The sequence below is a fragment of the Leucoraja erinacea genome, chromosome 5, assembly GCF_028641065.1.
Source record: "Leucoraja erinacea ecotype New England chromosome 5, Leri_hhj_1, whole genome shotgun sequence".
Taxonomy (NCBI): domain Eukaryota; kingdom Metazoa; phylum Chordata; class Chondrichthyes; order Rajiformes; family Rajidae; genus Leucoraja; species Leucoraja erinaceus.
In genome coordinates, this window is record NC_073381.1 from 9,909,378 (window position 1) to 9,931,587 (window position 22,210).

A 22,210-nucleotide genomic window follows, 5' to 3' on the forward strand; every position below is an offset into this window, starting at 1 on the left:
CAACAGCAGCCAGTAACAACTGGAATAGTAGTGAAGAATGCCACTGGATTTCTACAAAATCCATTCTACTACTGACATCAGTGTGAGGGTATCCTGCAGTACATACTTAATGGCTGCAGGTACTTCTTTGCAGTGGACCCTATGCTGCATATTCTGGACACAGCCAATTCCAAGAAAGACTAGCTGAGAGATTTAGAGACCGAAAGCCTGGAAGCACAGTCAGAGGCTCAGCTGAAGCTGTAATGGGCCTGTCCCACTTAGGTGATTTTTCAGGCAACTGCCGGTGACCATCAAGTTGTCAGCAGTCGCCTGAAAAACCGGCAACTGGAATTGCGACTGTCAGAGTGGAACACATCGTTTCCTTCACCAGCCTGTTATGTGGGCAGGGGACATGGCAAGTGGGGGGAGCGCTGTCTGAATGAAATTCACATGGTGCAAAGCCAAGGTGATACAGACACACACCGTGATGAACAGGAAGATTGGTGCTGTAATTAAGACGGCTAAAGCACAGTGTATGATAAGTCCTTTAAAAGAATGGGGGGGAGAGGGGTTAGGAGAAGGAGGGAGGAGGAGTGGAGCTAACCTTTAAGAAGCCAGAGATACACGGCCGTGAAGCTTGGCGGACATTTAACATTACCAGTCGGTTATCCTAGGTTCTGAAAACTGCTGTTTACGGTTTTTTTTCCCCAATTAGCCAATGAAATTCACCGGTCAACACCGGCTGCAACCTTCAAGAACCTACTAGAACCTTCAACCTCTTGCGGCACGAGATTTCTCGCTACTCTCCATGGTGGCTTCATTCTGGTCACCGCTAATTTTTCCACATGTTGAATAATTCGCGGCGACCATAATGAGGCCGCATCTAGTTCCCAGAATGCGGGAGTGAAGGCGACTCCCCGGCAACCACCCGCGAACATGTGGCGATCGCATAGTCTCCTGCAATCGCCAAAGAAGTCGCCTAAGTGGGACAGGCCCATAAGGCAATGATGGCTACAAGGAGGATGTTTCTGAAGAGCATCACCTGCGTGTGCAGGGGGAAAACAGGCACAATTACAGAGTCTCTCATATAGAGATGATTCACCTGAAAACTCTCCACCTTCATTCAGTCATTCAGTCTCCCTCTAAAGTACATAATTCGCTTCACCACACCAATCCAATAAACACCCATTTGTATTCCATGCAGCTTTGCAGGTCCAAATGCACTGCTTATGAAATAATTAATTCTGCTCCCATTAAACCCTGATAAATGGCAACTCGCTAAATCCACTCCGTTCTCTGCACACAATCCACCTTCCTCAGAGCAGCTCTTATCTTAGGTTTGGCCCTAATATTTTGGGACCATGGTCACAGATATGGCCAATGTAGTTGAGAGTAACGCACATTTTAATATATTGATAAATGCACATGCAAAGGATGAAGGATTACATCGCAGGACAAGCCAAAGGAGTCACATTCAACAACGATGAAGAAACCCTCCTGGAATTAAGTTGGAGTCATGATGATCAGTCTAAGCTAATAAAATGATTTACATCCAAATTATACTCCCTGTACTGTGTGGCCTGGTTCAGCTCCAACTCCAAATCATCAAGTTTGCTGATGACACAGTGGTGGTGGCCCTGATTTCCGATAACGATGAGAAGACCTACATGGAGGAGGTGGCTTACCTGGCACTCTGGTGTCAGAACAACAGCATCCTCTTGACTGTCACTAAAACTAAGGAGCTGATTGTGGACTTTAGAAGTGCACAACAACCGAGGACATACTTGCCACTGGGGATAAATGGGACTACTGTGGATAGGATCAGCATCTTTAAATACCTGGGAGTCCAAATCCCAGAGTCTCTGACATGGACAACACACACAGCTGCACTGGTGAGAAAGGCAAGGCAGCGCATTTACCACCTCAAGCAGCTGAGGAAATTCAGAGTCTCACTGAGAATCCTTCAATCCTTCTACTCTGGTGCTGTAGAAAGTGTCCTGACCGGAAAGATCTCGATCTGGTTTAGCAACAGCTCTGCCCAAGACAGGAAGGCTTTGCAGAGAGTAGTGTGTTCGGCCGAATGCACCATGGGAACTACACCCTCCCCTCCCCCCCACCCCCCCCGGAGGACCTATACACCAGGAGGTACAGATTCAGAGCCAGCAAGATCATGAAGGACCCCTATCACCTCAGCAACGGACTGTTCCAGCTGCTACAGTCAGGCAAACACCTCCGCTGTCACACTGCGAAAACAGAGAGGATGAGACAGAGTTTCTTCCCATCAGGACTGTTAACTCTGATCTCACCGGGGCGTAATTACTGTTAAGTCCTTTTTTAAATGCAAATACTGGTTCTGTTCTGTTGTTCTGCTGTTTTGCACAATACCGCAGGCATTGCCACTTTCACTTCACTGTACATCTTGTATGTGTATGTCACAAATAAAGTTGACTTGACTGGACTATACAATAGGAATCTGCAGGTGAAATCTCAGCAGAAGGCAAGAACTCAAGAAATAGGCTAATCAATCCTGCATGACAGGTATGGCATTAGTTACACTTTGCATCATGTGGTGCCTTGCAGTGAGGCACATCTTTTTATTGAAAAGCAATCTTCATTGCTAGAAGCCATTAAATGCGAGTTCCACCAGGTTATCCTGACAGGCATGCTATTAGTGTAGGAAAGAACTGCAGATGCTGGTTTAAATCGAAGGTAGCCACAAAATGTTGGAATAACTCAGGCAGGCAGCATCTCTGGAAAGAAGTAATGGGTGATGTTTCGGGTTGAGACCTTTTTTCAGATATGCTATTCAGGTATGCTATAAGCGAGTACGGTATTCCAAAAAATGCAAGAAATCATAGGATTTATCAAAGTTCACAAGCGATAAAAACGCTCTGCAACCGTGCCGTTGCATGCACACAGACCTGTGCCTCAACCGCAGTCAGAACCGAACCTGGGTCTCCGGCGCCGCAATCGCTGTCGATCTCCCACTGGACCATCCCCGTCCCCTCCAGAGTGCTCCCGTCCCGGGGCAGCCAGAGACGTCGGGAGTCAGACGGGACACCAGCCCGGAGCCATGGAGTTAGGGCTGCTTCTCCGTGCTGGCTGTAAGCCTGGGACGTCGTTTCCGTAAGTCCAGGCAGGGCTGGTATGTTAACTCGGTGAGACAGGCAGAGTTGAGCTGGATATAGCGCTGGTTCTCCGCGCTGGCTGTGGCCGCCGCACCCATCTGACTCCCGACGTCTCAGGCTGCCCCGGATGAGGGGTGGCACTCGGGAGGGGACAGAGATGTCCAGTGGCGGTTCGGCAGTGATTGCAGCACCGGAGAGCCGGGATCGATCCTGGCTGCGGATGAGGCGCAGGTCTGTGTGCATGCCGTGGCACGGCTGCCGAGCGTGTTTATCGCTTGTGACCTATGACCTGGGCATGCGCAGTCGGAATACCGAACTCGCTTATTAGTATCCTTCAGATAATACTGGATGTGCAACAGTGCCCACAGCTGCCACACCAGAGTGACTACCCTCAGCATGCGCAGGAGAGAAATCTGAGAGGCTGATTGGGCACTAAGGATAAATGTAACAACCTTTCTCAGCAATAATATTCATATTTATCAATATTCCATCAGTTATAGATTAGTAATGAATGAATTAATTAATAAGTTTATTGGCCAAGTGTTCACATACAAGGAATTTGCCTTGGTGCTCCGCCCACAAGTGACAACATGACATACAGTGACAGTTGGGAATGACACATATTAAACATTAATAATAAACATTAATAATAATTAGAGGGCAGATTGGTAAAATAAAGTAATGATAAAGGATCTGGCTTTTGATAAAAGCAAAATCCCTACAACAATGAAGGCATACGGAACCAGCCAGAAATCCCTAGATGGATGGAGTGTCCAGAGGGGTGCAGTGGTTAGTATGGCTGCCTCACAGCTGAATTGACTTGGGTTCAATTCTGACCTCCTGTGCAGTCTGTATGGATTTTGCGTGTTCTCGCTTCCATGACTATAATCACATGCGTTTCATCCGGCTGCTTTGGTTTCTTCCACATACCAAAGATGTTCTGGTTGATAGGTTGGCTGCTGTAAATTGCCCCTCCTGTTCATGTTGAATGGTAGAATTTGGGGAGTTGATGGGAATGCAGGAAAACAGAATTACTGTAAATGGATAGATGATAGTCAGAGTGGACTCAATGGTCCAAAGGATCTCTTTTCCATCTTGTATGAATCAATGGATAAATCTATACACTATCTCTAGCTGGAAGTGCCTGCTTCTAAAGATTTGATGAGGACTGAATAGGAATTGGCCAAGATTGCTGGGAATATGATGTTTTGATTTCTCACCAAAGAGCTCTCTTCAATTATGGTAATCTGTTCAGGTGATGTGCTGAAATAATCTGTTAACAACGCCTTAATGCTGCCAGATGCAAAGGGAATGATGAAGAGGGGCGGGAAATATGCTCTGGGAGTAGAGAACAGAAGATAACACTGAACAGCAACGTACACAGAGAAAATTGTTTCTATCCAATTGTTTTGATTAGTTGGTCGTTGCTGTGATACAATATCCACGGCATATTCTCACATGCTGTTAGTGCACAAAGCACACAAAGGAATCAATTTTAGAAAATAGATATGGTATTCTGGTGACATATACAGCATTCAAGGTACCACATTGTTCAATTAAATCAGAACATTGAGCATAAATCAATTTAAATCCTCACTCTTAGCAATGATTCATGTCAATTAAACCAGACAGCCATTCATACAGCACATGGTATTTATAGTTTTATGTGATTTTAAATCTAAAATTGAATATTTTAAACTAATTCTTTGAAGTACAATAATGAAACAAGAATCCAAAATTATTGAATCTTATTTCAGACATGCATATTTTCTCAACTATCGAAATATTTTACACAAAATAGAGCGCTTTAATTTCTCAAGATTAAATATTGGACTCTCTATCCAATGTTTAACTTTAGGAATGGGATGTTTACTGCAGTTGTGCAGTCACAGACTGATGATGTCGAGCATATACTTTAGAAGCTAGGTGCTCTCAATCAGAGAAGAAGCTATTGACAGATGTGGTGGTACTGTATATTCTGCTGTAGTTACCCCATACTTCATGGTAATTTTAATACAAACGTTCTCTCATGCAGGAACCTACAGAAGAAACGAGTGGACATCCCTACTGTCCCTCACAAAGAAAAACTTAAACAATGCAAGTTTTGGATCCAGCTCCACTATTCAATACAATCATAGCTGATGATCAATCTCAAGTAAAGTCATGGAGCTGTGCAGCACAGAAACAGGCCCCTTGGTGCATCTTGTCCATGCTGGCATAATTCTGCATACTGGACCATTTGCCTGTATTTGGTTCACAACATTCTGCAGCACAGAAACATGCCCCTTCAGGTGCATCTTGTCCATGCTGGCACAATTCTGCATACTGGACCATGTGCCTGTATTTGGTTCACAACACTCCTATCCTGTATCCAACATTGGGAATAATCTTCCTGCATCTAGCCTGTCCAACCCCTTAAGATTTTGTAAGTTTCTATAAGATCCCCCCTCAATCTTCTAAATTCTAGCGAGCACAAGCCGAGTCTATCCAGTCTTTCTTCATATGAAAGTCCTGACATCCCAGGAATCAGTCTGGTGAATCTTCTCTGTACTCCCTCTATGGCAAGAATGTCTTTCCTCAGATTAGGAGACCAAAACTGTACGCAATATTCCAGGTGTGGTCTCACCAATACCCTGTACAACCGCAGTAGAACCTCCCTGCTCTTATACTCAAATCATTTTGCTATGAATGCTAACATACCATTCGCTTTCTTCACTGCCTGCTATACCTGCATGCCTACTTTCAATGACTGGTGTACCATGACACCCTGGTCTCGTTGCATCTCCCCTTTTCCTAATCATGTATTGTCTTTCCACTGACTGATTAGCACACAAATGCTTTTCACTATACCTCGGTACATGTGACAATAAACTAAATTAATATTAATATATCTGTCTAAAAGTATTTTTAGAAGTCATAATTGTATCCACTTTTACAGCTTCCTTTGGCAGCTCATTTCAGTTATAGACCACCCGCTGAATGAAATAGTTCCCTTAATGTCCCTCTTAAATCTCTCTCCCCTCAAGTCACTGCTCTCTAGCTTTAGAATCTTCTACCCTGGAAAAAGATTGTAAGAATTTGTCACTCATGATCTTGTGCATCTCAATAATGTCACCCTTCAGCCTCCTGCTCTACAAAGAAAAAAGTCCCAGCCTGTCCAACCTCTCCCGATAACACAAGCCTGCAAGTCCAGGTAACATTCTGGTGAACCACTTCTGCACCCTTTCTAACTTAATGAAACCTTTCCTATAGTTGGGTGACCAGCACTGCACACAGTACTCCTAGTGTGGCCTCACGAACAATTTGTACAGCTGCATCATGAAGTGCCAACTTTTGTACTCAATACCCTTCTAAATGAAGGCAAACACTTAATTGACCACACAGTCCACCAGAATCGCCACATTTAGGGATCCATACATCTGAGCTCCCATATCTCTCTGTCCGACAAAAATCTCCAGGACTTTAGCATTTACTGTTTAAGTCCTGGTTTGAAAAAACAAAGGGCAAAAACTCACATACCGTATGTCAGAATTAAATTCCATTTGCAATTGCGTGACCCATCTGCCAAACTGTCTAGATCTTGCTGTAAAGATAGATATAATTTCCCGCTGTCTACCATGTCATCAATTTTGGTGACATCTGCAATTTCTGTACAATATTATTTACATTGTCATCCAATTCTTCAGAAGAATCAAGAGACACTGATGGATTACCCACTACTGATGAAATCTTCAATTTCTTCCTACATGTACAATTTATGGATTCAGAAACTGAGGTGCTAATCCTCCCGAATTGTTCAAAGGTGTCTTGAAATTGGCAATTGATGTTTTTGGTCACTGATGCTGACAGCCCAGGAGAAAGTAAATTTCAATTCATCTTAAACTACTTTTATTCTGAATTTTACCCCATAACCAACATTTTTTTTAAATTGTAGAAATTTCTGGAAGTTCTCAACGGGCACAGAGCATCTGCTGCAGAGTGAAGTGTTGGCATCCGCAATAAATCATTACCTGCGCAGACCCTGTTTTAGTATTTTGCTTGGAGTTGCTGCTTGAACTTTTAAGTATTTCCAGCATTTGTTTTTGTGTCAGTCATATGCCAGCTGCCAAATTTTGCTTTTAGACACTGCTTGTGAGTCACTGCACTGGTTTAAAAGGATAAATCCTTTCAGACACTATCCTATCAAATATATCAGTTTTTAATAGGAATCTGAGGGGGTAACTTTTTCACACAAAGGGTGGTGGGTGTATGGAACAAGCTGCCAGAGTCTGAAGAAGGGTTTCGGCCAGAAACGTTGCCTATTTCCTTCACTCCATAGATGCTGCTGCACCCGCTGAGTTTCTCCAGCATTTTTGTGTACCTGCCAGAGGAGATAGTTGAGGCTGGGTCTATCCCAACGTTTAAGAAACAATTAGACAGGTACATGATTAGGACAGGTTTGGAGGGATATGGACCAAATGCAGGCAGGTGAGACTAGTGTAGCTGGGACATGTTGGCCGGTGTGGGCAAGTTTGGCCGAAGGGCCTGTTTCCACACTGTATCACTCTATGACTCTCTATGACCCCAAGGCACACGTGCTCTCCATTTTCAAACTTGGCAAACATTATCACCCCTCAAATCTGCCTTCATCTCCCTTACGCCAGCTGGCAGTAGCTTGAGGTCCTCTCCAAGTTGCAGCAGGCCATGAACTGCTCATAACCTGAATAGTTGGCAAGTCAGAGAAGCCGTTGCGAACCAAGTTCCCAGACTACAGACGATGCCAACAGCAGTTAGTAAATCCACCTGCTGATCTCCCAAACACTTGCTCATATGAACGGGTGATACATAAATCAGGTGTTTGTAACCTGGTGAAGACCTGTACTCTAAAATGTTAACGTAAAATACACTTTTACTCAGATGAGATGTTTCAATTGATTTAAAGCACAAAAGCACCACAATGCCTGCAGAATGACTGTAATTGCAAGTTACATTTGCATAAATGGATTTTGCGTTTGGATATTTTGTTTTCCCATAATTGAATCCGCTTTGTGATTGCGTGACCATGGTGATTAATAATGTAACATTATCACTTTTGTTGCTCAGTAACAGAGAATTAAAGTCACCCCCAAGAAGGAAAGAATGCTAATAATGTGAAAGGAAAACATGAATGCTGGAATTGCATAATGTGAAGGCTCGCATCAGAAAGAGGAGGCTTAGTGGTGCGTTTTTTTTAGCAACGTGATGGTCAAATATGACACAATCAAATTTCATGTCGCCATGGTCAAATGTTGCACGATGAAATCATTAGGAAAATGTTCAATCACAACCAGCAACCCCGGTTGGACACAAGATACAAAAGCTAAGATAACAGCCACTAACCAACATCTCCATAGTGCTTAAGAGGGAACTCGGGGCTTCCTCGGGGCCTGCCTGCGCCTCCATCTCATACCCCATGGCTTCCAGCTCCAGTTCCCTACCTCCCAGTTCGGACCCCAACCGGACCATCGGTACCGACTGGCCATCCACCGGCATACCCAGCAATTCTCCAACCGGGCACTGAGATCCACCCTGGCCGCGATGCGCCGGCACCAGCAGGACCTAACATCAACACTCCCTGAACTTCAGGCCTCACTGACCCAGACCTGCAACGGACCCCAATTATATTTTATCCACCGGAAGATCCACCTCTTCAATCAACAATTCCTGGCCCATCTGAACTGCACCAAGGACCTCAAATTATCCCGCCTCCAGGCCGCTCCCGACGCCCCGCAACACCCGCAGACTCCGGGCCCCAACTCTGCCCTGCATCGCCTGCCCGAGTCCCGCGACGCCATCTTGGCCACGAGGAGCGCCTTCAACACTCACCAGGACGCCGCCTTCACCGACCTCCACGTTGATGCCGCCGCCGACCCTCACCTATGTCAGCAGATCTATATCGGTGAGACCAAGCGGAGGTTGGGCGATCGTTTCGCCGAACACCTCCGCTCGGTCCGCAATAACCAAGCTGACCTCCCGGTGGCTCAGCACTTCAACTCCCCCTCCCACTCCGTCTCCGACCTCTCTGTCCTGGGTCTCCTCCATGGCCACAGCGAGCAGCACCGGAAATTGGAGGAACAGCACCTCATATTCCGTTTGGGGAGTCTGCATCCCGGGGGCATGAACATCGAATTCTCCCAATTTTGTTAGTCCTTGCTGTCTCCTCCCCTTCCTCAACCCCCCTGCTGTCTCCTCCCATCCCCCAGCCTTCGGGCTCCTCCTGCTTTTTCCCTTTCTTGTCCCCCACCCACCCCCGCCCCCGATCAGTCTGAAGAAGGGTTTCGGCCCGAAACGTTGCCTATTTCCTTCGCTCCATAGATGCAGCCCGCTGAGTTTTCTCCAGCTTTTTTGTGTAATCTCCATAGTGCTCTTCTATCTTTGCAATTTGGAACTCCCAATGATTACTAAAGGGCCCGTCCCACGAGCATGCGACCTGCATGTGGCAAGCGCGACCAAACCGGAAGCGGTGGCCGCGCGGAGGTCGAGTGATCCCCGTACAGGGCCGGTCCCACCAGCATGCGCCTGCATGCGGCGAGCGCGACCAAACCGGAAGCGGGTGCCACGCGGAGGTCGAGTGAGTGACGTGAAGTTCGAGCGAAGTCCGCGGGAAGTTCGCGCGTGACGTACAGTGTCAAGACGCTTTGTACGGTGTCAAGATGCTGCGTACGGCATAGAGACGCTGCGCACGCCCATTGAGGCGGTGCGTACGGCGTCGAGGCGGCTCTGGGCCGGCAGGCCGTTGCCGCGCGGAATTTTTGAACATGGTCAGTTTTTCAGGGCCCCGTGCGATGTCGGGACCAGCTCCGCACAACTCCATACGGCTCCGGCGATCGAAGTGGGACCGGCCCCGCGAGGCCGTACGGCTCAAGCGACCACGTTAGGTCGCGCTTGCCGCATAGAGTCGCATGCTCGTGGGACAGGCCCTTTACACCCATAATCAAGACCTCTATTCTTTCTATACGCAGACGCGCTTGACGTACGTAGGCGTGAAGTCCCGTGAACCCTTGCGCAAGTCGGATATTACCCAAGTCGGAAACAGAAGTTCTACCGTGTAAACATAAATTCACTATTCGTGAGGAGACCACTGGGGAGGTCCGGCGCCGAGATATGCGAGTTGCCTATTATACAAGTCAGGGAGCGCCTGTATGGGTAGAACCCAGTAATATGTGTTGTACACAAGGCCAAATGGATCAAGAAGAACAAAAATGCAGGCAGAAGGACACAAGGTGCTGGAGTAACTCAGCAGGTCAAGTAGCATCTCTGGAGAAGATGGATAGGTGACATTTTTGGTGAAGACCCTTCTTAAGCACTGCATGTCCTTTTGTGTATTAACCAGCATCTGCAGTGCCTTGTTTCTACAAAGATGCAGGCAGATTATGGAAAGATGTAAGAAGAACAGGGCAATTATCGTGGATGATTTTAACTTCCCCAATATTGACTGGAACTCCCCACCAGATGCTTAAGAAGGGGCATAATTTGTTAAGTGTATCCAGGAGGCTTTATTGAAACAATAAACAAATAGTTCAACGAGGGAAAGGACAGTACTGGGAAATGAACCAGGCTAAGTGATTGAAGTTTCAGTGGGAAAGTCAGACTACAGTAAGTTTTAAGATGGTTATAAATAGGAATTAGACTAGATCTGTTTTTAATTTGTGTTTCTGTGATGTCTTTATTATTTATTTTATTCTGATTATATGTTTATATTCCTGTTAACCTATGTAAGGTGTCCTTGAGATGTCTGAAAGGCGCCCAATAAATAAAATGTATTATTTATTATTATTATTATTAGATCATTCTCTACAAATGCCGCTACTTTTAGCTGGTAGCCCGTGATGGTATTCAGGCCCTACCTCAATCACCTGGCATCTGCATGATTGGGTTGAGGTTCTAACTTGTTCAGGAATTCTCCCTGGACATCCCTGATAACTTTGCAGAGATCATACCAGGCCTTCAGAGAGCAGTAGGTGCCTGGAACGCATTGTTGAGGGAGGTGGTAGTAGCAGAGGCTACAACAACAGATAAGAGGTTTTGAGACAAATGGGTATACAGTCAGGGAGTGGGATAATATGGGATTAGTTAGATTGATAGTATCATCAGCACAGACATAGTGAGCTAAGGAACCTGTTCTTGCGCCATACTGTTAGTTTAGTTTAGAGATACAGCGTGGAAACAGGCCCTTCGGCCCACGCTGACCAACGATCACCCCTGCACTTGTTCAATGTTATCCTAGTTTCTCATCTTACACACTGGAAGCAATTTACAGAGGCCAATATACCTACAAACCTGAACGTCTTTGGAATGTGGGTGGAAATCGATGCACCTGGAGAAAACACACACTGCCACAGGGAGAATGTACAAACTCTGCACCATGGTATCATAGTCATAATTTAAACTGGGTCTCTGGTACTGTAAGGCAGCAACTCTACCACTATGCTGCTCTATGCTGTTCTATGTTCTCTTTTCAAGGTCTATGTATTCTATGGTGTAGGGAACCATGCTTGTTCTGATCTTTTTGTGCTGCATGAACGTTCAGGGAAATTAGATGGTTCTCCTATCAAGCCCGTAAAGCCAAAATGGGGGTATAAGGAAAGCTAAAACTGACCTCTCATCTACCTCATTGGAGACCATTGAACTTTCTTTAATTGGACTCTATTAAACCTCAATGTTATATATTTGCACAAAATGTTGGACCCTTTATTTCTGCACGGTGGACAGCTTTATTGCATTGATGTTTTGTCTTTTTTTTAAAACTGGATAAAAGTAAACGTAAACAAAAGCTTTTCACTGTATCTCAATACACGCGACAATAATAATAAATTAAACCAAACTATAATATTCCTCAGCATAACTACCATATCGTTGCACTGCTTTTACAGAAATAAAATGGGAAAATTATACAATTAGCATTGCCAGCAGCTGACCTTAATTGAATGTTCACTTCGACAAGCTGCTGTGTAGCAGAAACTCAGATGGAAGTTAAAAGATGTTCAAATTGTGACCATCAGTGAACAATGGACATATAATGGAGAGAACTAACTCCTGAAGTAAAACATCATCTTGGATATTCAAATGATGAGCAGCCACAGAATAAATATGAATACTCAATTCATCTCCAATTAATCTCTTTTTAAAATGGATGGTTTAATTTCCACGTTTAACGGTTGAATCGAATTACAGCCTTTCATTAACATATTAAGATCTTTAAGGCTCATTAAGCTGCATATTGGGAAAGTGAAGGCTAATTAATTTACAGAAACTGCATACGAGTCCAACCATATCCCAACATAAACAAGAGCTTATTAATTTTCAGTGATAAACTGTCTGAGATCTGTAAGATACGATTAATGATTTATTTTCTCTCTCTGCGAGTGATTACCCTGTCACAGCTCCCGAATATAAGCATGATCTTCCCTAGGGAAGAGTCAAAACATAGCAAATGCAGCTGTGTAAAACTTTGGCTTTGTTAAAGTCAAATACTAGAGTTGTCACCTATTGTGAATGCCGGGCATTCAAGGATAAAGAGAAAGCTGTCAGTTTCACTGTTACCCTTGCGCTTCAGCGAGATCTGATCAATTGACCTAGCCACTGTTCGTTTGATGGGCAAAGCACCTCCGCGGTTTGAAACCTCTTTCTGTGCCCGCTGTTAGCTTTGCCCACCTTCAATAGAACACTGACCATGAAGATATTCCACAACTTGTGATGCACTTGTTTTTGAAGGATGAATGGCATCAAATAAATACAAAACATGATCCACTATTGCCTGCTCAAAAACCAGCAGTTCCTCCTTAAATGATTACCTTGTACCTACATATTTGGGTGAAAGTTGAGGACTTGCATTTGGCAATGATGCAGTCATAGGCAACAGACAATAGGTGCAGGAGAAGGCCATTCGGCATTCATTGTGATCATGGCTGATCATCCCCAATCAGTACCCCATTCCTGCCTTCTACCCATATCCCTTAACTCTGCTATCTTTAAGAGCCCTATCTAGTTCTCTCTTGAAAGTATCCAGAGAACCAGCCTCCACCACCCTCTGAGGCAGAGAATTCCACAGACTCACAACTGTGTGAAAAAGTGTTTCCTCATCTCCGTTCAAAATGGCTTGCACCTTATTCTTAAACAGTGGCCCCTGGTTCTGGACTGCCCCAACATCGGGTTGCGTTGGGGGAACGAGTGAGTGGTGGAATATTGCGATGGGGGAATGGGGTACAATGGCTCCCACCTGGGGTAGGGAGGAAAGAGGGTTCATGGACAATGTTAACAAAGACAGGACTCCCAGTTCAATGAGAGATTTGTAACATTGTGGTAAGGAGAGGGAGGGAGTGGGGTAAGGGACAAGGAGAGGATTGTTGTTTAATGTTATTTAAACAGATAGAAGGAGAGGAGGGGGTAGGGAGAGGAGAGAGGTTATGGAGCTGTTAATCCTGGCTAAATTGGAGAGGCTAGGACTTCAAAATGGGATCAAAGCTTCAGGGCTGCAAGGAGATGTGGTCAATTTGGAATTGCTCTCTGCAGAGCTGGGACAAGCTGCGAAGAGGTGCCAGTGTGTCGAGAGCTTAGATACAAATTGCAAGCAAAGAATACGATAATCTGCAAACCCTGTCAATTAGGTGCAAAATGCATAGAATGGATTGGATGGCTGCAAACCAGACATACACCTTGTAAATAATTGTAAATAATGTTGCAGAGTTCGACTTTGCCTAGTGTTGATTGGATGAGGTATTGAGGCTTGGCTGGGTTTCCTGTAGATCAGGGTAAATGTTTCAAAGTTGGCTTCCTTACTAAGTCAATTTTGAATACAATGTATTGAGCAGCTGTATTATTGGGTTTGGGGAATGTTTGTTATGTATGGGGCTAAACGATATCTGTAATTGGATTATTATGAGACTTCCCCCATGTGGTTCGGTCCCTTGAGGACCCGGGGCATAAACTGCGACAACGAGGTTCAGTGTCGATCTTCTGGGAGAGCACTTGGGACTGCGTGAACTTCTGGAATGTCTGAGCGAGGCCTAGAGGGCATGAATAGGCAGATAGGAGGATTGAACCCGGGGTGGGATAGGTACAGTAGTTGAACTGCAACGTGATTTTGTTAAAATAAAATTTAGTTGTTTCAAGTGCTTGATTCAGTGTTTTACTGAAACGAGTCTGGGGGGGGGAGCTTAAAAATGACCAATTTACATAGGGGATCTCAAGGGTGTTGAGCTGTTTTGATCGAGACTGCAGAAATCGGGCCTACGGTGTGGTTCTCTCATTGATTTTCGGCACTTCGTCAGTCAGAGCAGATCGATCATTCACTTGGGAAAGGGTCTAATCGAAATCATTAGAACAGAGTCTAACAAGCATGGGGGAGGGGGGTGGTGGTCAGCACTCCTTTGGGTTAGAGGCCCATAAAACCAGGGTGGGGTTAGAGGCCCTGCTGGGGTTGGGTTAGAGGCCCTTTCCTGGATTAGAGGCCTAAAACTTTGGTCGTTGTTGGCAGACTGCAGCTGCTTTAACGAGAGCCAAACGTACTTCATCGGCGAGGAGTGGCCCAGAGTTAGACTTGGTATCCAATTTGGTGGGGTGTTAAAATACAGGTCTTGCCATCGATCGGACCATTGCTGGGAGCACGAATTGTAAAGGTCGCTCTGGAAATCGGCATCGATAACTCACAGCACAAAGGTGTCCAGCAGAGATCCTAGGTGCCCAGCTGAGATCCTCGGTGCCCAGCAGAGAGGAGTGTCTGTGTGTAGGTATGAGTCTCTCCCTGATGTGATGAAGAACCTCGAGAAGGTACTGGGCTTGGATGGACAGAGTATAGATTGGCCGGAATACTCCAGTCCGTTCAAGAATTCAACTGGGCAATTTTAGTTGACATCAGTTCCTCCTGTTGGTCACTTGTTTTTGGGGAGCTACATTACCTTTTGCTGTCTTCTTCCCGTTCTTAAGGGGTCTGTGCATTCTTTTACCTCACTCCCCACATAGTCTCTCATTGATATACTGCCCTGCCCCTTTAAGATCTTTGGGAAGGCCAGCAGGCAGAGCAATATGCTCCTCAGTATCTCCACTCCCTAGTAACTGAAACTACTATCAGAAAGGATGAAGAAAAGGACCTTACCCTAGTGCCCAACTTTCTCTAGCTATTGGAGAAAGAAAAGGAAGGAGAATAAAGGAAACTTTAATTATCTATGAAAGAAACAACACCAACAACTTATAACAACTTCTGGGACAAGCCCCACTTTAAAGAACTGACTTCAAATAAAAAAATATTCTTCTGTGGTTTGGAATAAAATACCTGAATTGTGTCTAAATTATGGGTATTAGAAATAAATTTATAAATTTTGGATTCGGTCTCGAAATTGTATGGTGATGAATTGGAGGGACTTTGAATTTGAGATTTGGAATAGACTTGTGGAATCTGACAGGAATAATTGGAGCTTGATTATTAACTGACATTGATATTATCCACAGAAAGGAAGACAAAGATGGAAAGGATTGTTCAAAGGGCATCAAGAAGGATGGAATTTGGGAAGATCTGGTAACATGGAATTACTTAGGGAATATGAATTGAAATTAGAATTGGGATTAAAATTGGAAATAAATTAGAAAATTAAAATGGGAATTGAAATTGAAATTGGAGTTGGAGTTGGAAATGGTCAAAAGAGGACCTGTGAGCAGCAGGACTTCCCTTTAAGAGACCGGACCAAGGAATTATTCAGTAGTTAAGAACTAGTACCAGCGAGAACCCTAGATAAAGAACAAAGCCAATAGAATAAAAGCAAGAACCCCTAGACAGAGAATGAAGCCAACATAGTAAAGAGCTAACATAGTAAAGAGCTAACATAGTAGGGAATCAACATAGTAATGAGTTACCACAGTGAGGAGTGCATACATAAATAAGAAGAGGTACTGGACGAAAGACTTAGTAAAATGTAGGGAGAAACTTGAATTGTATTGAGAATAGCAGAGCCGATGCATATTTGCCCGATGGATTTGAATTGTTTAACCCTTGATGGTAAAGCGGCTTCTATTATCAAGGTGGAAAGAAATTGGCCCTGGATTTGGCATTCTCACCCAGAAGGTGGGCAGGGTCTAGAATTCAGAAACAGAAACTCTCAATACATGTAAACAGCATTTAGACATGAAGATTTGGGATGTGCAGGGATACAGTCCTAGTGCTGGAAGGTGGGATTGTCATGTAGCTGTTTTTTGACTGGCAACAGCACAATGGGCTAAATTGCATTCTTTGTGTTGTGACTCTTCTATGATTCTTTGTCCTTGTACATACAGGAGGGATTGCTGGATCTAGTTACAAAGGCAAAATTGATTATGAAGATGAGCTAATTATATGTTGATCATAATTCAATGAGATTTAAGGATCAAATAGAAAAAGAATGGTTTATTCAAAAGTCGAAAGGAGAGCAGATGCAAGGCAGATACGGACTAAGCTAGATAGGGGAAGTGAAAAGTGGAATTAGCTCATGGAATTACAGATTCAATGGGTAAATATTTTAAAGCTTATAGTGGAAACATAGAATAAATAAATGACATTGATTTAATTCTATTGAGAAACAAAAGAGGCTGGAAAGTTAACATATTGATCAAGATGGAATAAGAGGAGAAAATTTTATGGAAAAATTAAAATATTCCTTAAGATACAATGAGGTGAATTGAGTGGTTAGTGCACGAGAAAAAATGAGAGAATCACATAAATATGAATCCATTTTATGTTGTTTTAAATTAATAAATGTGCAGGAACATCTTACCTTTTCCCCTCCTGGACCAGAGTCACCTTTATCTCCTTTCTGGGGAACACTCCAAGCTGCTCCCTAAATTAATAGAATAGAAAATAGTTAACTATCAATTTGATAAAAATGAAGACAGATAATTCTGGGAATGAACAGCAGTTTGTACAGTAATCAGAAAGAAGCTATAGTCTTGTGCACTTCATCAGCAAAGGTAAACATGTGTAATATTCCTTTCTTAATTGTCATTGGCAATGCAGGTTAGATTCTCATTAATCCCATTTACTGCCTGTGCCTATTGCATTTTCCACCATAAATTGTATTAAAAGCAACTTTGTGTCCTCACTCTCCCTTGTGCCCTTGATCTGAACTGGGTAAGCCATATATCATTTGACCACTACGTTCGATGTGCTACTACCTAAAGCAACAGGAAGTTGGTTTGAGTCTAGAAATGTACAATCAAACCAGGCGCACAAAGTTTCATGTATTGACATTGTTCACTGATGTCCTGTAATCTGATGTGCTACATGGGCAGTGTCCACATGAAAACAAAGATCTTCCGTCCCTCATGATGATTTAACATTGTAGAATCAAATAACTACAGATGCTGGTTACAAAATTAGACACAAAGTGCTAGAGTAAACTTTGTTAGGCAGCATCTCTGGAGAACATGGATAGATGACATTTCAGGTCAGACTGATTGTAATAGACATCAGACAGACATAGACAATGTCTGACAATGTATGGACAGATTATCGATTGACGTCTACTACAAACCCATCAACTCCCACCATTATCTGGACTGTGATTCCTGCCACTCTGCCTCTTGCAAATACCGCTATCTCCTACTCTCAATTTCTCCGTCTCCACTACATCTGCACACAAGATGTGTTTTCCATCTGCACTCTTTCTTTAGCAAAGTGGTTTCCCCCACTGCGGTCATAGATGGGTCCTTCATGCTCATCGCTTCTGTGTCCTATAATTGTATTCTTGCACCCTATCCCCCCAGATGACAATAGACAATAGGTGCAGGAGTAGGCCATTCGGCCCTTCGAGCCAGCTCCGCCATTCAATGTGATCATGGCTGATTATCCACAATCAGTATCCCGTTCCTACCTTCTCCCCATATGCCCCGACTCAACTATCTTTACGAGCCCAATCTAACTCTCTCTTGAAAGTATCCAGAAAACCGGCCTCTACCACCCTCTGAGGCAGAGAATTCCACAAACTCACAACTCTCTGTGAAAAAGCGTTTCCTCATCTCTGTTCTAAATGGCATACCCCTTATTCTTAAACTGTAGCCCCTGGTTCTTGACTCCCCCAACATCGGGAATATGTTTCCTGCCTCTAGCGTATCCAAACCTTTAATAATCTTGTATGTTTCAATAAGATGCCCTCTCATCCCTCTAAATTCCAGAGTATACAAGCCCAGCTGCTCCTTTCTCTCAGCATACGACATTCGTGCCATCCTGGAAATTAACCTTGTGAGCTTACGCTGCACTCCCTCAATAGCAAGAATGTCCTTCCTCAAATTTGGAGACCAAAACTGAACATGATACTCCAGGTGTGGTCTCACTAGGGCCCTGTACAACTGCAGAATGACCTCTTTGCTCCTATACTCAACTCCTCTTGTTATGAAGGCCAACATCCATTCGCTTTCTTCACTGACTGCAGTATCTGCATGCTTACTTTCATTAAATGGTGAGCAAGGACTCCCAGATCCTGTTGTACTTCCCCTTTTCCCAACTTGACACTATTTAGATAATAATCTGCTTTCCTGTTTTGCTACCAAAGCGGATAACCTCACATGTATCCACATTAAACCGCATCTGCCATGCATCTGCCCACTCACCCAACCTGTCCAAGTCGCCCTGCATTCTCAGAGCATCCTCCTCACAGTTCATAATGCCACCTAGCTTTGTGTCATCTGCAAATTTGCAAATGTTACTTTGAATCCCTTCTTCTAAATCATTGATGTATATTGTAAATAGCTGTGGTCCCAGCACCGAGCCTTGCGGTACCCCACTAGTCACTGCCTGCCATTCTGAAAGGGACTCGTTAATCCCTACTCTTCGTGTCCTGTCTGCCAACCAATTTTCTATTCATGTCAGCAATCTACCCCCAATACCATGTGCCCTAATTGTGTCCACTAATCTCCTATGTGGGACTTTATCAAGTGCTTTCTGAAAGACCAGGTACACTACATCCACTGACACTCCCTTGTCCATTTTCCTAGTTACATCCTCAAAAAATTCCAGAAGATTAGTCAAGCATGATTTCCCCTTCGTAAATCCATACTGACTCGGACCGATCCTGTTACTGCTATCTAACTGTGCCGCTATTTCATCTTTTATAATAAAGGCCATTGACTCCAGCACCTTCCCCACCACCGATGTCAGACTAACTGGTCTATAATTCCTTGTTTTCTCTCTTCCACCTTTCTTAAAAAGTGGGATAACATTAGCTACCTTCCAATCCACAGGAACTGATCCTGAGTGTATAGAACATTGGAAAATGATCACCAATGCATCCACGATTTCTGGAGCCACTTCATTAAGTGCCCTGAGATGCAGACCCTCAGGCCCTGGGAATTTATCAGCCTTCAGTCCCATCAGTCTACCCAACACCATGGAACAAAGAAAAGTTCCCTGGTCCTTACCTTTCACACAACCAATCTCCGCATCCAACACATCATTCTCTGATATTTTCACAACCTACTATAGGACCCCACCACCCATCACATCTTCCCATCCCCACCTTCTTTCCGCCTTCCGCAAAGACAGCTCCCTCTGCAATTCCATGATTCGCTCATCCCACCCCACCTCTTTCCCCTGCAAATGCAGGAGATGTAACGCGTGTACCTATACCCCTCTCTCACTTCAATTTCCTTTAGCGATGCTGCCAGTCCAGATCAGTTACTCCAGCATTTTGTGTCTATCTTCGGAGAAGACTATAGAACTAAAGGGCATGGGTTTATGGTGAGAGGACGGAAATTTAAAGGAGGTCTAAGAGATATGTTATCCCCATACAAAAGGTGGTGGTTATCGGGAACAACCAGCCAGAAATAATTGCAACATTGAAATAGGGACTTAAACAGACACTTAGATGGGAAAGACATAGCGGGATATGGGCCTAATGCAGTCAAATGAGGTTACAGTAGGTAGGTGTCACCATTGGCAAGGATGAGGTGGGCTGAAAGGGCCTATTTTGTGCTGTATAATTCTGCGATCTATGCGAACACCAGAGTAATTATGTAACAGGAGACATTGTGGGTCAAACCCAAGCTCCAGTTCTTAATTTATTAAACTAACCATCACTTTTGCCCATTACTTAAAACAACAGAGATACGTGATACAACTTTGCCAGGTTTGAAACAGTATACTCCATAAATTCAAGTCGAAATTCCACTGGTTTTAAAACTGCAATATTATCAATAGAAACAGTGCTTTTTAAATTCAGTGTGAAAAACTGCTGAAGTTTTAATGTGAACACATGCTCATTTTACAAATGAAAATCAACAAAACTAAATACAAACATTGATATATTTCTGTTGCTACAATTGTATTAAGTAACATAGATAATTGGTTATGCACCCTACTGAAAATAGCACCTGCCGCTGATGCCTTTGCTTAATCTATTCATGCTTATAACTTTCTCCTTTTACTGAGAATGGTATAGAACAATCCAGGAAGATAAGAATATCTATGTTATATCTGAACAAATTAAAACATAGAAAGAGTTGATAAACACAAAATGCTGGAGTAACTCAGTGGTTCTGAAGAAGGGTTCCCACGCGAAATGTCACCTATTCTCCAGAGATGCTGCCTGACTCACTGAGTTACTCCAGCATTGTGTGCCTATCTTTGGTATAAGCATGCCATGATTATATTGAAAGGCGGTGCTGGCTCGACGGGCCAAATGGCCTACTCCTGCACCTATTTTTCTATGTTTCTATAAAACGGCATCAGCAGTTCTTTGTTTCTATAGAAAGAATTGAGTTGGCCAATGGAATCTTTGGGCGTACAGTCGAAAATACTTCATCATGGGACAATATAATTCTCTAAACAATGGTTATTTATCTGATCAAATCAACAACTGAAAAAGTAATGCTCTAAAAGTGGAAGGAAAAAACAATTAGAGGGAGTGTCAGCCCATTCGGCCTGATTGATCATGAAGTAGTTCACAACTCAGAATACCTTCAAGTACCTGATCGTAAATGAAATTTAAAGTGTAGTCATTCCTACAAGGATTCAGTGCTCAATGGTTTCACCTGGACAACTTGGCTTCTAAACCTATCATTGATCAACCTATCATTGGACATAACAGCCAAAGAGATACATTTTGATTGCTTGACATCACGGCAGCATTCAGCACAATGTGGCATAAAAGGGCCCTGGTAAAACTGAAGTCAATGGGTGTCAAGACCACAAGAAAATAGGGGAAAAGGTAAGCCTCTCAAGCCTGCCCCAAATATTCAAATGATCAGGCCATTTCTACGCAGGCCTCCTCTTCTGTACCAGTTCCCCATAGTCCTTAACTCCCTGATCTTTCAAAAATGTTTCTGCCTCCATCTGAAATACATCAAATGATCTGACACCCACAACCCTCTGGGATAGAGAATTCCACAGATTCACCACACTGTGTAAAGAAATTTCCACAGCCTCCATTTTAAATAACCACCCCCTTATCTTGGAACTATGTCCATTTGTTTGAGACTAAAAGTTGTTAACCCTCCAATACCATGCACAAAAGGTGTTGTGGTGGGGGTGGGGTACAACTAATATCTCAGATTAATGAGAAGATTTTGGTGAGACATCAAACTGGAGAGCTGAATTCTCTCAGGGTGGGCATACAAAATAGCATTTTGCTACTTCTGGATAAAGGATAGTAACCCTAAGTGGTCAGACCAATAAATATCCCCAACAACATAGAAAATGTTCAGATTTGTCATTTTTTTGCTCTTTATTGGCTGCTGTTTCCTACTACAGAACAGTAACTAAAGTAAATGTTTCATTCACTGTAAATGCTGTGGAATAACCTATCCATTAGACTAGGTGTTAAACAACTAAGTCCCCTTCTTATGTAGAGATTTCTATGTTGGACAGGGAACAGCCTAGAATCTCACCGGGAGAGAATCAGCATCAATAGGACAACATTCAGGTCTTGGCAAAGCCACAAGATTAGTGTGCTTAAACCATTATAACCATATAACAATTACAGCACGGAAACAGGCCATCTTGGCCCTACAAGTCCGTGCCGAACAATTATTTTCCCTTAGTCCCACCTGCCTGCACTCATACCATAACCCTCCATTCCCTTCTCATCCATATGCCTATCCAATTTATTTTTAAATGATACCATCGA

General features: G+C 43.7%; 1 protein-coding gene across 1 annotated transcript in view; it reads right to left on the minus strand.

Moving 5' to 3' along the window:
- LOC129696925 (collagen alpha-1(XIX) chain-like) overlaps positions 1-22,210 on the minus strand; it is a 320,031-nt gene that overhangs the window by 219,939 nt on the left and 77,882 nt on the right. The window contains exon 9 of the mRNA XM_055635036.1: positions 16,868-16,930. Within this exon, the coding sequence (XP_055491011.1) occupies positions 16,868-16,930 (63 nt within the window). The remainder of the gene's footprint in view (positions 1-16,867; positions 16,931-22,210) is intronic.